The sequence below is a fragment of the Copadichromis virginalis genome, linkage group LG10, assembly GCF_057382275.1.
Source record: "Copadichromis virginalis isolate Kocher_CV1m ecotype Utaka linkage group LG10, C_Virginalis_male_GT1.1, whole genome shotgun sequence".
In the NCBI taxonomy this organism is placed as follows: domain Eukaryota; kingdom Metazoa; phylum Chordata; class Actinopteri; order Cichliformes; family Cichlidae; genus Copadichromis; species Copadichromis virginalis.
The window spans coordinates 18,953,207-18,968,816 of NC_140627.1; the positions used below are offsets into that span (position 1 = coordinate 18,953,207).

At 41.3% G+C, this 15,610-nt stretch overlaps 3 protein-coding genes and 1 non-coding gene across 5 annotated transcripts; 3 read left to right on the top strand and 1 right to left on the bottom strand.

Moving 5' to 3' along the window:
• The first annotated feature begins 1,645 nt into the window (after positions 1–1,645).
• Positions 1,646–3,356, top strand: LOC146700269 (mesenteric estrogen-dependent adipogenesis protein-like). The gene is made up of 5 exons (XM_085471389.1): positions 1,646–1,979; positions 2,086–2,222; positions 2,466–2,581; positions 2,664–2,831; positions 2,937–3,356. Exons 1-5 carry the CDS (start codon positions 1,780–1,782, stop codon positions 2,949–2,951), a joined length of 636 nt encoding a protein of 211 aa, XP_085327515.1. The 5' UTR covers positions 1,646–1,779; the 3' UTR covers positions 2,952–3,356.
• A 5,494-nt stretch (positions 3,357–8,850) lies between these two features.
• Positions 8,851–10,537, top strand: LOC146700270 (mesenteric estrogen-dependent adipogenesis protein-like). The gene is made up of 5 exons (XM_085470450.1): positions 8,851–9,188; positions 9,295–9,431; positions 9,675–9,790; positions 9,873–10,040; positions 10,146–10,537. The coding sequence occupies exons 1-5, from the start codon at positions 8,989–8,991 to the stop codon at positions 10,158–10,160; spliced, it is 636 nt and encodes a 211-aa protein (XP_085326576.1). The 5' UTR covers positions 8,851–8,988; the 3' UTR covers positions 10,161–10,537.
• A 28-nt stretch (positions 10,538–10,565) lies between these two features.
• On the bottom strand, positions 10,566–15,527 carry alox5ap (arachidonate 5-lipoxygenase-activating protein). Of its 2 annotated transcripts, XM_085470453.1 has the most exons (7): positions 15,366–15,527; positions 14,486–14,585; positions 13,643–13,753; positions 13,484–13,565; positions 12,375–12,445; positions 10,887–10,968; positions 10,566–10,808 (listed from the first exon to the last, which is right to left on the bottom strand). In XM_085470453.1, exons 2-7 carry the CDS (start codon positions 14,526–14,528, stop codon positions 10,646–10,648), a joined length of 552 nt encoding a protein of 183 aa, XP_085326579.1. In that variant the 5' UTR covers positions 14,529–14,585; positions 15,366–15,527; the 3' UTR covers positions 10,566–10,645. The 2 variants fall into 2 exon arrangements, with proteins under 2 accessions (XP_085326579.1, XP_085326577.1); XM_085470451.1 differs by having other exon boundaries at positions 14,486–15,527.
• Positions 15,435–15,506, top strand: trnae-uuc (transfer RNA glutamic acid (anticodon UUC)). Its single transcript has one exon. It is a non-coding gene; the product is annotated as a tRNA-Glu (tRNA).
• Positions 15,528–15,610: the final 83 nt, after the last annotated feature.

A 15,610-nucleotide genomic window follows, 5' to 3' on the forward strand; every position in this document is an offset into this window, starting at 1 on the left:
TTTATCGAAACATGTGCCAGCATACATGGAAATAAGATACTATATGAAAAAAAAAGGGCCTTGAAACACAACATTTTGTATAATCACCTTTATTCTTCAGCACAGGCTGAACTGTCTTAGCCAAGCTTTCTTGTAATTTCTTTAATTAGCCTTCAGGAATAGTTCTGCAGGTTTCTTAAAGTACATTCAAAACTCTACTACGAATGTTGGATGCCTTTTGTTGTGTTATCTGTCCAGATGATCCCACACTGCTTCAATAATGTTGAGGTCCAGGCTCTGGGGAGGCCAATCCATGACTGGCACTGTTAAAGTTTCTCTATCCTGGTATGCTTTTACTGCATTGGCAGTGTGTTTGGGATCATTGTCATGGTGAAAAAATGACCTTGTTGCCATTCAGATGCTTCCCAGCTGGTACTACCTGGTAGATCAAAATCTGATGACATAGAGCAAAGGGTCCAGGTCAGCCCAAAACCATGATAGAGCCTCCTCTGTGTTTTACAGATGATTGTAGAGTCTTACAGTTTACCTCTCTTCAGTTTAGATCTCTTCAATACGTGTTGATGACGGTTTGATCCAAAAATGTTAAATGTCAAGTTTAATCACTTCATAAGACCTTTTGCCTCTGGTTTGCAGTCTAGTTCTTGTGTAATTTGGCACACCTTTCTCACTGTTTCACTTCCTTAAGAATGGCTTTTTGACAGGACACCAAACTGAGATATGCCAAGTTTGCAGCTAATAGCTCTTAAGCAGTCACATTGTCAAACTATGTTATGTTTAGAATTTTTCATACATTCAACTCAATACATCGGGAATAGACACCTGAGACAAAGTGTCAAAAGATACCAATTAAAAGTTGCCATTTTTTGTGCTTTAACAATCTCCTTATAACCATAAAGCCCAGAGGAGGACTGCTCGAGAGGACTCTTTAAAAAATGACATTAAGAAATAAAGAGTTAAAATAAAATAAATTAACGAACGTCTGGCTCCTTGGAAGCAAATTAAAAGCAAATGATGAGTGGCTCCAGACTGTTGCACAGTACCTTAGATAGGAGGGTTAGATTTGTGTCACCGTCAGTTGGTCAACGCCACCTTTTCTGGGAAGACGAGCTTATATCTAATTTCTGCTTGTGACTCACATTGTCAGAGGCTTAGTCTCTTTTATGTGTGTGAGCAGGTCAGCTGATAAAGTTTGGCTTTGAAATGATCTCATATCAAGCAAAATTAAAGAGAAGAGGCGTTCCTTCAAAATAATAGCATTTGTGGAAGAGGGAAGTTTCTGCTGTTTTCTTGTTCTTTATGTATTTATTTACATAAATGTAATGTGATTTAATGTATAAATTAATGACATTTGCATAACATTACATTTTAATTTAATTTAGGTTTTAATATATTGACTTGTGTGTGCTCAAATGGATTATTACATCGATATAAATGAGGAAAAAGCGGTTCTTTCCTTTTGAAAAGGTAGCACAGTTTGAGGGTTTTTTTAAAAAACAAAAAAAACATTTCTTATTTCTCCATTTCATCAACTAACAACTGCAGCTATGGATCACCACCAAAACGTGGTAACTAAAGGCTTTTATTCTGGCTCAAAGGGAGCGGAAATCATATTAGTTTGTCTCTTCAAACTTGGTGGTCGGTGGGCGTTACTAAAGGCTCAGAAGTCCATCAACTAGACCACATTACACCATTTTGCTGTTTGCCAACCCTATACAGAAGAAGAAGAAGAACTAGACCATATAAACGTCGGCAGGAGGTGAGAGAAGAAAACGTGACAGCATGCCGGTAAACAAGCAGTCGGGCAGCAGGATGAGAGTGACAGAAGTGGAGGAGTTTGTGAGAAATCCACCGCCAGGTTTCTCTGTGGAGACTCTCGGATCGGGTTACCGAGTCCGCTGCAACGAGGAGAAGAGCCTGGTGCTCATCGACGACTTCCAGTCCTGCGGGAAGAAGATCGTTTTCCACAACTCGCTGGGAAGGTGAGAAAAGACAGAAATGCACACCCAAATGTATATTCATTTATTTATGCGTTCATATGCACAAGCAATGAATATGAAACTCTTTCTGTTTTGCTTTTGGCCACAGAAAAGTGAAAATGCACAACTTGTGGGAATACAGCAGCACGAGGAAGAGTCTGCTGTCCAAGGAGATCTATCTGCTGATTTCAGCCTGCGAAGAACAATCCTCAGTGAGCAACAAAAAGGCAGCCAGAGAACTCAGCGGTAAGTGTTTCCCTACACACAAGCTGTCATCTAACAGTAATTACACACAGTACAAAGAGCTGACAGTGGTGAAAACAACTCTGTATGTTACAGCTGTGGGCTGCTTGCTGGCACAGCTGACTCATGCAGGCCTCCAGATTTGGGTGGAGTTCACATTACAGTGAAAGCTTGCTTCTTACACCATGTTTCTGCGCAAACTCTCTCCTTTTCTGACTTTTTTACTCTTTCCTCATGAACTTTCAGTGGTGAAGCAGTATGTGGTGTGCATCGACGGCAACGAGCCGTTCACCAAGTGGCAGCTGGAGAGAGGCATGGATGGGACCATCTCTTCTGTTGCTGGAGAAAGCTACAGAGTGGATGTGAGCAGGACTTCATGGTGCTTCTGTTGCACGAGCCTCTTTTATTCAGAATCACTATATGTTACCTTTCCCTTCATTTCAGATTGACCTGACTGAAGAAATGGAGAGCTGGGCAGCAAAAAACCTCATATCCGACGACCTCATGAAGGTCAAGCCCGTGTGGAGAGACGCCTCCTTCACCCTCAAATATTATTCTGATGCTCTGTTTGACTTTCCACACTGGCTTGGCTTCAGCAAAAGAATATTTAAGGTGTGTCTCTAATTGTTCTTATCAGATCTTAAACTAAATCCATGTTTTTGAGTCTCTTTAGGTTTTTGTCTAACTTTGCTTTTCTTGCATCTGTTCTTATTACAGTTGAGAATGACATGAGCCAGCTGAGGATGAAGAACGATACGAAGTTGAGTTTAACTGTTCACTTTAACCGGAGCTTGTTTTTGCATCTTCAGTAAAATAGATGAATGGTTAAAATATCATCCTGCCAGACCGACGGCTTTCCTACCTCTAGATTTTTTAGGATCTGAGTCCAGATATTCTGTCTGTTCAGTGGGTGGAAACTACTGACAAGGACTGAAAAAGACTTTCTGAATGTCATAAAGATTGTTTTAACACAATATGTGTATAAAACTTCTTTTGTGTGCCTGTAAATATTAATTTTTTACACGATTTTTAACTACTGTATGTACTGTAAGAAGGGTTTAAAGTAGTCAAATCTGTGCTGCTGCAAAATGAAATGCTCGTACTTTTGCACTAAAAAAAGATATTTGTTCATGACAATTGCTTGTTTGTTTTTCTTTAAAAAAGCAATAAATGCTTTAATAGCAAAAAATCTCATATTTCAGTGCATAATGAAGAATTCCCTTTGGGTCTGTATTTTATGGTTCGGGTCTATGAACAATGATATTCCAGGTAATGGTGTGCTTCTTGTGACAATGGGACCCAAACGAAATGTAGTTGTATTTTACATTTTTTTTGGCAGAGAGTTGACGTAAACAGGAATGTGTTTGATGTGTTATTTTAATGTTGTAAGACTCAGAGTTATTGCTTTGTCTCTAAAGCTCTCTGGCGACAGTCAGTTGCTTTTTCCACCGCAAAAGTAGCATTTTGATCTCTAAAAACACAAATTCTCTCTCTAGCGGGAAAGCATTTTCTAATCACCCCCTCTAATATCAGTACAACATGTCTAAAAAAATTTAGACTGCATCTATTTTGACCTGACTCCAACGCGATCGTAAGTGTTGCAGCTTTACATTAGTAAATTCTTCCGACATCCACCTGAACTTATTGTTCTGCCATGTTGGACCTGCGATATCAACATTATAGGAGGGGCTCAGGTTTTTGCTGAAGACTGTAAAAAAGTTGTACAACTAATTTCACCTAAAGCATGATAAGGTAGCAACAGGATGAGTGAGAGGTCCAGGTCAGAGGGGCTAGTTTGTGAAAGTGAGGCCCAGGAGGCACCGATCAGCTACAGCAGCTTATGAAACAAAGCTACGATTAAGGCTTCAATTGATCTCCACCCATCATTCCTGAATAGGGGAAAACTACCCTTAGAGATAAAACTCTTTGTATCAGGTTGTAAACATGTGCGATAAGGTTGTTTAGTTCAATGCAATTTTAATTATGTCACTAAATCACAACAACAGTCGTAGATATATTGGTTTACATATTGCCAGATTAAAGATGTAGATCTAAACAATGTGGTGACCCCTGGTAAATAAAGGAGCAACCAAAAATAGACAATTGAGGCTTTTGAGATGGGAGCCTATGGGTATTGACTCCACTCCAGGAACTACAGGTTTTTGCACTTCTTTGCTGGCTTTGCTTTTCAGCAACAGATTGTAGTAACATAGTTGTCTTGTCTATCGTTTTGAAATAACTTCTCTAACCTTTTTACATATGAATATATTGTGTGTCCACACACCTTTGGACATATAATGTAAGCACCACTAAATTCAGAAGCAGGTGTGATTTTGTTCTTCTCAGAAACATACTATGATCTACAAGCAGAGAGCAAACGCTGCTCTCATCTGTTTGCCTTTATATCATAAATTAAATTCTCTGTGTGGGTGTGCAATGTTTACACTGTCCTTTACATTCATTTATGAATCAGACATGACATTAATACTAAGAAAGTGTGAGAAGCATCCATGCAAATGCGACCAGAACAAGCGTAAACACAAGCTGTTATTAGCACATTTTGAGGTCACCTAGGAAACAATCACAGATCATTTACAGACAGCAGAGCTGAAATGGCTGTGACAGCAACAAAGCACGCAGATTTCTGAGTGCCTGAAACTTTTTAAGTGTTTGAGGAACAAAGATGAGAAGGAAAGTCAGGAAATGCTGACAACACTCTCTTAATACAGTGCAGTAAACAATAAAGCACGTTTGACAAAGTCGGTCTCGTGTAATAAACACATACTTCACAAGACGCGTTATTTATGTTTTTTGTCTTATAGTTTCCTTCAGTACACTCATTTATTTATTTATTTTAAATAAAACAAAAACAAAAAGACAGCAGGGATATTATACCATCAGAGATGAGCATATCTCTGTATGGTTGACGCTGTACTTCAGAGAATTTCACAAACCTTTTTCCGTGTTTGCCTTTGCTACTCAGAGACACACAGGAACCGTGGGAACAGAGCAGGAAATGGCATTCAGTAAAAGGACGGCCAAGGAGGAACGGTGACTGGCAGTAGTTGGAAAATGATTAATGACGGAAGTGTGTAAAAGTATGAATTTAGCTAAAGTAGTGCAAATGTTGTTCGCTTATCCCCAACAATACGTGCACTGTAGCCTGTGATATGTACTCAAACCAATTGGTCACCAGGTCACTTGATCCATAGCCTTTAAAAAGAGGTTATGAAGGGAGTAGCACCATTTAGGGGTCTTATCAGTGATTATTTAGATGCAATTAGTTGCAATCATTTAACAAAATATACATTTCTTGCTTGTGAAACATGAGATCTGTTGGCTTTTCTGTCTACATGATAGAAAATGTTCGGGCAAATGAAATAAAGTGTAGATGACAGGCTGATTTTTTCCCCTATTTTTTGTCTTTTCATTCAAGATTGAGCCATTATCCATCCATTCCCTCTATTTATCCTCATTAGGCTTGCAGGGGACGGGGCTGGAGCCTATCCCAGCTACTACAGGGCAATACTGGACAGGTGTTACTCTCATGTCTGCCTCTGTGACGCAGAAAGCAGATATGAGCCATTAGGTGAGTTAGAAATATTAGAGATAACTTTGTGTCTGCTGCAGTGTACCTGTGAAAACTCATGTAATGGATGATGTGTGGAACATCAGGTATTATTGTCATACTGTAACTATTCACTGTTCATTACAGATGAATTTGATAACTATGCCTGCTGTCTCAGAGACTTCACATTTTCTGCATGATGATGGAGAGTCCTTATTTCTTCTACCAGCACTGTATGTGCTGTATGTGTTTATTTTTTGCTTTTATGAAGAATTATAACATTTTTGTGTGTTTCTTGTCTCTGATCACATATTTTTACTTTGATTTTGGTGTTTCTTTTTCCATTTCCTCTTTTATTAGATTTCATTTATAAATGGTAAATGGCCTGCATTTGTATAGCGCTTTTCTAGTCCATAGGACCCCAAAGCGCTTTACACTACATTCAGTCATTCACCCATTCACACACACATTCACACACTGGCGATGGCAAGCTACATTGTAGCCACAGCTGCCCTGGGGCGCACTGACATAAGTGTATAAGCCTCTGGAGTGTTAAAGTCTCTCCTACAGAACAACATTTGATCATTTAATGCACTGAACTAACTGAGCTCTCACTTTGCTGGGTAAATGTTTTGTCTACAGAATGCAATGGAAAACATAAAAAATAATGAAAACCTATTTCCAAAACACTGCTGTCAGATATTCTGATTTTTTTTAATGAACAGTTTAATACAAATAATCAGTTAACAGCAATAAAAAGAGATGAACCAATGTCTGCTTCCTTTCAAACAGAGACAAAAAAATCACTTGCCAAAATTGCTTTAAACTCCTGAATTTATCAAGATCAAGTGAGTGCTTTGATCCAGTCTGCCTCACACTGTCCCCCAGTGGGTGCATTTGACCCCAGCAGTGAGAGCCCGCTCAGAGTTCGCCTCCCCACCTTACCAGGTAAATCAAAATCGATATTGGCAGCATAGCGGTGAGGTGGTTAGCACTGTGACTCTCTCAATGCATGTTAGCGTAACTAGTTATTTCTAAAGTGGCTCAAGTTTGAACAGAGACTGGAGCCTGTGCAGGAATGGCAAAACATGAGCGATATGTGATTTGTAAATGTGATCTGAAGTTAAATAAAGCAACAATATAACAGCAGTTCTAAGGGACTGTTTGAGATATAATGTGTCACATAGGACCCTTCAGAATGACATGCAGCAAGTTTGAAGCAGAAATAGTATTTCATTAACAAGATATAGGCCACAATCACTTTTTGGCAGGCTGAAAATGGCTTATTATCAATGTTAATGTTCCTTTACAGGTTATCCAGCAGTTCTAAGGGACTGTTTGAGATGTAATATTTGACATATGACCCTTCTAAATGACATCCGCCAAGTTTGAAGCAGAAATATTGTTTCAGTGACAAGTTATAGGCCACAATCACTTTTTGGTAGCGCTAAAATGCCATGTTCTCAGTCGTTATTCTGAACAAACAAGAAAGAGTCATGGTGATACTGGCACAATAGGTCTTTATTGTTTTAACTACTATTCGACAGTCTTATAACAAATATGAACAACGAGAGTAGACATACTAAACCTGTGGGCATTAATTATTCCATCGTGATGCGTGTAGTCATTCGTGACTGCGCTACACACTGAAAGCAACCTTCTGATAAGCGTCATAATTCGGTTACAAGAAACGTTAAAGCTCCATAAATGCATACCTTTGCCTAATAACAAAGGCATAAATGTGTTTGGGTTTTTTTCCCCCCACGTTATATCAGTTGCACGGAAGTAGCTGGCAACGCAAGTAATCCGGGCGCTGCAGCTTTAAGCAGCTGCGCGCGCTCCCGCGGACGGCAATCAGTTTCTAGCAGACAATCACTTTTTGGCACAACACCTGCAATAAGTCGGACTCGTTCCCGGTGGGTGATGGGCTCCGCCAGGGCTGCCCTTTGTCTCCGGTTCTGTTCATAATTTTTATGGACAGGATTTCTAGGCGCAGCCAAGTGGCGGAGGGCTTTCGCTTTGGTGGCCTCAGAATCTCATCTCTGATTTTTGCAGATGATGTGGTTCTGTTGGCTTCATCGGGTGAGGGCCTCCAGCTCGCACTGGAACGGTTCGCAGCCGAGTGTGAAGCAGCGGGAATGAGGATCAGCACCTCCAAATCTGAGGCCATGGTTCTCAGCCGGAAAAGGGTGGAGTGCCCACTCCGGGTCGGGGATGAGTTCCTGCCCCAAGTGGAGGAGTTCAAGTATCTCGGGGTCTTGTTCGCGAGTGATGGGAGAAGGGAGCCGGAGATCGACAGACGGATTGGGGCTGCAGCTGCAGTAATGCGGACGCTGCACCGGTCCGTCGTGGTGAAGAGGGAGCTGAGTGTAAAAGCGAAGCTCTCAATTTACCGGTCGATCTACGTCCCTACCCTCACCTATGGCCACGAGCTGTGGGTAGTGACCAAAAGAACGAGATCGCGGATACAAGCGGCAGAAATGAGCTTCCTCCGAAGGGTGGCTGGCCTCTCCCTTAGAGATAGGGTGAGAAGTTCGGCCATCCGGGAGGGGCTCAGAGTAGAGCAGCTGCTGCTCCACATCGAAAGGAGCCAGCTGAGGTGGTTCGGGCATCTGACAAGGATGCCCCCTGGGCGCCTCCTGGGTGAGGTGTTCCAGGCATGTCCCACCGGGAGGAGGCCCCGGGGCAGACCCAGGACACGCTGGAGAGATTATATCTCTCGGCTGGCCTGGGAACGCCTTGGTATTCCCCCGGATAAGCTGGAGGAGGTGGCTGGGGAGAGGGAGGTCTGGGCCTCTTTGCTTAGGCTGCTGCCCCCGCGACCCGGCCCCGGACAAAGTGGATGAGGATGGATGGATGGATTATGCAAAATCTTCCTTCTTCTTCAATCTTTCCTTCTGAGAAGCTGGAATCGGCCGCTGGCGTCTTTGAACAGGATGAGTTAAAAGGTTGAATCACCTGATCAAGCAGCTATGGATCACCTCCATAGCGCGGTAACTAAAGGCTTTTATTTTGGCTCAAAGGGAGCGGAAATCATATCAGTTCATCTCTTTAGACTTGGTGGTCGGTGGGCGTTACTAAAGGCTCAGAAGTCCATCAACTAGACCACATTACACCATTTTGCTGTTTGCCAACCCTATACAGAAGAAGAACTAGACCACATAAACGTCGGCAGGAGGTGAGAGAAGAAAACGTGACAGCATGCCGGTAAACAAGCAGTCGGGCAGCAGGATGAGAGTGACAGAAGTGGAGGAGTTTGTGAGAAATCCACCGCCAGGTTTCTCTGTGGAGACTCTCGGATCGGGTTACCGAGTCCGCTGCAACGAGGAGAAGAGCCTGGTGCTCATCGACGACTTCCAGTCCTGCGGGAAGAAGTTCGTTTTCCACAACTCGCTGGGAAGGTGAGAAAAGACAGAAATGCACACCCAAATGTATATTCATTTATTTATGCGTTCATATGCACAAGCAATGAATATGAAACTCTTTCTGTTTTGCTTTTGGCCACAGAAAAGTGAAAATGCACAACTTGTGGGAATACAGCAGCACGAGGAAGAGTCTGCTGTCCAAGGAGATCTATCTGCTGATTTCAGCCTGCGAAGAACAACCCTCAGTGAGCAACAAAAAGGCAGCCAGAGAACTCAGCGGTAAGTGTTTCCCTACACACAAGCTGTCATCTAACAGTAATTACACACAGTACAAAGAGCTGACAGTGGTGAAAACAACTCCGTATGTTACAGCTGTGGGCTGCTCGCTGGCACAGCTGACTCATGCAGGCCTCCAGATTTGGGTGGAGTTCACATTACAGTGAAAGCTTGCTTCTTACACCATGTTTCTGCGCAAACTCTCTCCTTTTCTGACTTTTTTACTCTTTCCTCATGAACTTTCAGTGGTGAAGCAGTATGTGGTGTGCATCGATGGCAACGAGCCGTTCACCAAGTGGCAGCTGGAGAGAGGCATGGATGGGACCATCTCTTCTGTTACTGGAGAAAGCTACAGAGTGGATGTGAGCAGGACTTCATGGTGCTTCTGTTGCACGAGCCTCTTTTATTCAGAATCACTATATGTTACCTTTCCCTTCATTTCAGATTGACCTGACTGAAGAAATGGAGAGCTGGGCAGCAAAAAACCTCATATCTGACGACCTCATGAAGGTCAAGCCCGTGTGGAGAGACGCCTCCTTCACCCTCAAATATTATTCTGATGCTCTGTTTGACTTTCCACACTGGCTTGGCTTCAGCAAAAGAATATTTAAGGTGCGTCTCTAATTGTTCTTATCAGATCATAAACTAAATCCATGTTTTTGAGTCTCTTTAGGTTTTTGTCTAACTTTGCTTTTCTTGCATCTGTTCTTATTACAGTTGAGAATGACATGAGCCAGCTGAGGATGAAGAACGATGCAAACTTGAGTTTAACTGTTCACTTTAACTGGAGCTTGTTTTTGCATCTTCAGTAAAATAGATGAATGGTTGAAATATCATCCTGCCAGACTGACGCCTTTCCTCTGGAGATTTTAGGATCTGAGTCCAGAATTTCTGTCTGTTCAGTGGGTGGAAACTACTGACAAGGACTGAAAAAGACTTTCTGAATGTCATAAAGGTCGTTTTGTGTGTGCAAATATTTGTTTTTACATGATTTTTAATTGTTGTTTTGTTTGAGAGGTTTTATAGTGATCAAATTTGTGCTGCTGCACAATAAAATGTTTACAGATTTTGTAATGTCAAATCAATATTTGTTTGTGAGAATTATTTTATTATTTTTCCAAAAAAATGCAATGAATCTATTAAACAGTGTTTTTTAATGCAACAGAGATCCAGGAGCTAAATTATTCATGTGGAAAGGTTACATGACACAAACTCATTTAAGGGATAAGCAGAAGAGCAGTTGCAGCGTTAGTGATGGTTTCCACATATTCTTTATAGTCGCTGCCGTAGAAGCGCACCAGCAGGTAGTTGGCAATGCCAATGACACACATCAGGGAAAGGAAGGTGATGACCCGTTTTCCAAACAGGTAACCTGGGGTGCTGTACAGATGTGAAAAATTAATGCGATACTGCTTCTAAACACATAGAATACATGCTACTGGGTCTGTAGGAATTTACCTTTGAGAGGTTTGTCCCAAGTATCCAACAAAGTACTTCTGCCTGACGACGAGATAGATGATCCCAGCGAAAGCAGCGGGAGCTTCAAACAGAGGACAGAAAAAGATTCTGTATCTGGTTTCATAATACGCTGTGGGTCTTATATGGTTTAGGTCTTTTTCCACTTAGTCAATCTCGACTCTGTGGCACAAACAGTAATATTTCAGCTAATAGTGTGCTTCATTCTTGTGACATCTGCACCCAAACAGAGCGTTAACGTCATTTTAACGAGATTAATGCTGACAGCACTAATGATAAGGTATTTTAGGTAAGGTCAGGCAATACAGAGAAACAGGCCAACAAGTAAAGAGAAAAGTTTAGTGGTCAGACGAGAGATAAAATAAGCTATTTGCTCGCAATGGCAAAAGGTCAAACATGGTGGTGGTAGCATCACGCTCTGAGGGTGTTTTGCCTCCAGCAGTACTGGTATATTTCACAAAGTGGATGGAATAATGAAAAAGAAGGATTACATCCAAATTCTTGAACGTCATCTTAAATCAGCAGCAAGACGGTTAAAACTTGTTGAAACACAGTTGTTGAAAAACTGTTAGGTGTTTGAACAGGACAACGATAACAAACACACATCGAAACTGATTTCGATGTGTGTTTGCTAAATGGCTAACATTGAACAGGCTAACAGCCCTGACCTCAACCCTATACCCTAAGCCAGGACGGTGCCAGGAAATCAGCCAATTTAAATGCAATCTACCAATCCTTCCAACAAGACTTGTCAAATATCCAACCAGAGTTATTCCAGAAGGTTCTTGATGGCTACCAAAAGCATCTGGTTGAGGTCCAAATTACTAACATTAACATTTAGTTAAATTTTAGTGGGGTATATATTGGAGCTTGTATCTAAACTTTTGACCATGTGTGGATTACAAAGAATCCAAAATAAATTCAAACAAATCACTACACACAGAAAAAAGAACAGTTGAAAGAAATCATTAAAAGCTCCAAATTAGCATGACATTCATTCCCATGATGAGTTGATGTAAACTCTGGACCACAACTCTGGCTTGAACCACAGGTTGGTATTTTAAGCTCCCAGTCTGCTGACATGGGAATATATGGACTCCATATATTCCCATGTCAGCAGACTGGACTCCATATTATGGAGACTAACTTGCTGTTGGATCCAGCCTCAAGTAGCCACTAGAGGAACTGCATTTTATGTCAGCACTTGTGCTTGCGCTTTATTTTATTTTATCGGTTTGGCCTAAAGCTTATCCTTAAATTGTAGCAGCATGATCCACAGAAGGTTAATGTCAGTAAAGTCATGTGCAGATCTGACTTTCTACCTTTGAAAAACAGCAGCGTTTCAGGCATATTGGATTGTGTTGTGTTGTATTGTACAAGGAGAGAACAAACACTTTTCTAAATGTTTGCTTTTGTTTCCTGTGTGGGTGTGCACTGTTTACAGCCTCCTTTACATTCATGAATGATTACCTTGACTGAGACACAGACCAGCACACCACATTACTGCCAAGAAAGTGGGGTAAGCATCCATGCAGTTGCGACTAGAGAAGAAGTTTAAACAAAAGCTGTTATTAGCACATTTCAAGGCAAGTGTGAAGAAACTATGAAGCAATGGCAGATTAGTTAAAGGCAGAAGAACTGGAACGCCTGAGTCCCAAAATCTAGCATTTTGTGAGGTTTTTGTTGTAATTGTTGTGGAAGACACTTTGAAATGATAGTTTCCAAATTACCAAGTACTTCACAAAGGTTGAAGCATAGTTTATTAAAAACAACAATTTGCTTTACTATTTTTCTGCTTCTTTGTAAAGGAATGAATTAGCATGTTGAAGATCAATCGAACAAACTTCTTGACATGTCATTGCAACTGTATAGATCAGGGCTGCCCAATCCCAGTCCTCGAGAGCTACTATCCTGCAGCTTTTAGATGCATCCCTACTTCAACACAGCTGAATCAAATGGTTTGATTACCTCTTCAGCATGCCATCATGTTTGGCAAAGGCCTGATAACAAGCCATTCATTTGATTCGGGTGTGTGGGAACAAGGATGCATCTAAAAGCTGCAGGACGGTAGCTCTCGAGGACCGGGATTGGGCACCCCTGGTATAGATGGAACAGATATATGAGAGGTTGGCCTTAAATCAGGGGTGTCGAACTCCAGGCCTCGAGGTCCTGCAGGTTTTAGATCTCACCCTGGGTCAACACACCTGAATCAAGTGATCAGTTCATTACCAGGCCTCTGGAGAACTTCAGGACATGTTGAGGAGGTAATTTATCCATTTAAATCAGCTGTGTTGGATCAAGGAAACATCTAAAACCTGCAGGGCACCGGCCCTCGAGGCCTGGAGTTCAACACATCATTGTTATTTCACCATCAAGTATTCAAATAAGGTCAGCGCCAGCCAGCTCTTTCCCCAACCGGGGAGGGTTCAAGCAAATGAGGACTGCCTCTGGATAGAGTTAACATTTGGTGGATTATGAGGCCGAATGGAAAGCCTATTAGGAAACAAATGTGATATTGTTTCAGTTCGCTGGTATTGATGTTGCAATAGAGAACTAATTGTTGAAGAAAGAGCACTCACTTGGCACAAGACACTCGCTCAAAAGCTGATGTGCGGGTATTATGGTTCTTGCATTCCCTCTCCACCTTCTGTGCGAAAAAAGCTTAAAAACAGAGAGTCAAGATTAAGCATTTGTGATGTGAGCGATACATTTCCAGTCACTGGGTTAGAGTTTCTCACCATTCTGAAGCACGCTGACAAGAGTGACGATGACCAGGAGGTAGATGTTTTCCACCACTTTGTTGGAGTCCATGATTATCCTGTGAGCTTTAGGAGCAGGTGTTTGCTGGGCTGAAAGAGACAAAGATTGTCTTTCACATCCAAACAGGCGTATTTAAAGTCAGTAGCAAATCATAAACCTGATCTCTCCCTTCATGACATCATGTTGTCCCATCCCACATACACACTTGTTTGTGGCTTCCCCTTTATGTAAATGATGCTCTGGTTTAATACAGAGGGCTGCAAACAACTTTGCTGCTACTTCCTCTGTGTGCTTGTGTAAGACCGGATTGCATGTAAAGGCCTGGCTTGATGTTTTGCAAAATTATTTGCATCACTATTACGCTATGTGTCACCTCTCATTACTCCCAGTAATTATATACATGAGTAGTGTTATGAACAGACACTTAAAGTATTTCTGGCAATAAATAATCAAGACCATGTATGGAGAATGTGTCAACATATACAACACAGTGCAAAAGGTTTGATTTAACCCTCGTTTCTTTATATTTTGCCTCAAAAGAGACAGACTTTCTATATACATTTGTTGTTATTTATATTATTTTAAAATAGTATATTTTGGTACTTTGTCATTTGTTCCAGTTTCTTTAGTTAAATGTATGAAACATGTCAAAGATGACACAGTTTGGCATACATAACATTTTATTTTTGTACCAAGAAGGTGATTCCCAAGGAGCTGTTAGCTGAAAACTTAGCATTTTACAGCACAGTGTGCAAGTAGAGGACAAATTTACAACAGGTGAACAGTATGTGAAACTGTCAAAAAAAAGAAGAAAAATCCACCTGACACAGCACCGAGAGATGCATTTAGCCCTTCATGATCCATTCACGACCCATTGTCTTCAATGAAGTTTCATCAGAAATGGTTTCAGTGGAAGGGAGGCTGTCAAGACATGGCAATAACAACACACAAGAGCTTTGAATGTCCTTCGGGAAGACGTCTGAGTTATTCCTGAAGGCTACTTTACGAAAGTTTGTCGAAAAGAGTTCAGGATGTGTTGAAGAATAAAGTTTGTTGGAATTGTACAAACTCTTTTTTGCCTTATATATAGTAATTCCGAGTATGTTTGCAGATGTTTCAATTAATTGCCGACCTATTTTCTAGTTTCCTAGAAAAACGTCAATTACAGCATACTGTATAACACAACATCCATTTAAAATGAAGGTACCACCCCCAGAAACAATGTAATCATTTTTTATCCTACAAGAGTAAAAGTAGAGTAAAAAATAGAGCTGGCTTATTCTTATTCTGATTTGACCCACTTACAGTCAAATAGCACCTGCGTGCGCCTTTCAAAGGAAATGCAACGTCCTCGCTGATTTTTTTAAATCTCTTTTCAAAACTTTATACTGAATGACTTTGATGCATTCTCGTATCGACTAAATCCAAATAAAGACGTCCTCCGCCCTACAAAACCCCAAACCCGAAGATATCCAGAGACTAATGTCGTTCTTAATTAAAAAATGTTTTTGCACACCTCTTCCTAACACCTACAGTGTAACACCGAACATGTTTATAATGCCTTTGGTTTACAAACACCAGTGAAGATGAGCTGGACTAAGGAGCTAGCTTAAAACATGCTGTTCGGTGTCAGCTGTCGGGGAACGAATCGCTAACGTTAAAGTTATTTTAGGAACGTCATGTCGCCAGGAACAAAAGTACCATTATCATCTCCTGATTCGTTTGCTATCCATTTGTCATATACATATGATGATGATTCTTGGCCGCAAATCCCATATGGTCTAGCGGTTAGGATTCCTGGTTTTCACCCAGGCGGCCCGGGTTCGACTCCCGGTATGGGAACGCCCTTTTTCCTCGAGTTTATTCTTTTTACATATCGTCACGTAAGCAGACGCAGGGTGCTTTATATAAAAACTTCACCCTACAAAACGACAGGACCACACACG

Bases quoted from the DNA above. Each gene is read 5' to 3' on its own strand.
- LOC146700269 (XM_085471389.1), top strand. From the start codon at position 1,780: ATGCCGGTAAACAAGCAGTCGGGCAGCAGGATGAGAGTGACAGAAGTG. The intron at 1,980-2,085 runs GTGAGAAAAGAC...TTTTGGCCACAG, and splicing joins TTCCACAACTCGCTGGGAAG to AAAAGTGAAAATGCACAACT. The intron at 2,582-2,663 runs GTGAGCAGGACT...CCTTCATTTCAG, and splicing joins GAGAAAGCTACAGAGTGGAT to ATTGACCTGACTGAAGAAAT.
- LOC146700270 (XM_085470450.1), top strand. From the start codon at position 8,989: ATGCCGGTAAACAAGCAGTCGGGCAGCAGGATGAGAGTGACAGAAGTG. The intron at 9,189-9,294 runs GTGAGAAAAGAC...TTTTGGCCACAG, and splicing joins TTCCACAACTCGCTGGGAAG to AAAAGTGAAAATGCACAACT. The intron at 9,432-9,674 runs GTAAGTGTTTCC...ATGAACTTTCAG, and splicing joins GGCAGCCAGAGAACTCAGCG to TGGTGAAGCAGTATGTGGTG.
- alox5ap (XM_085470453.1), bottom strand. From the start codon at position 14,528: ATGGATCATGAAGGGCTAAATGCATCTCTCGGTGCTGTGTCAG. The intron at 13,566-13,642 runs GTGAGAAACTCT...TCTGTTTTTAAG, and splicing joins TGTCAGCGTGCTTCAGAATG to CTTTTTTCGCACAGAAGGTG. The intron at 10,809-10,886 runs GTAAATTCCTAC...ACATCTGTACAG, and splicing joins TTGGGACAAACCTCTCAAAG to CACCCCAGGTTACCTGTTTG.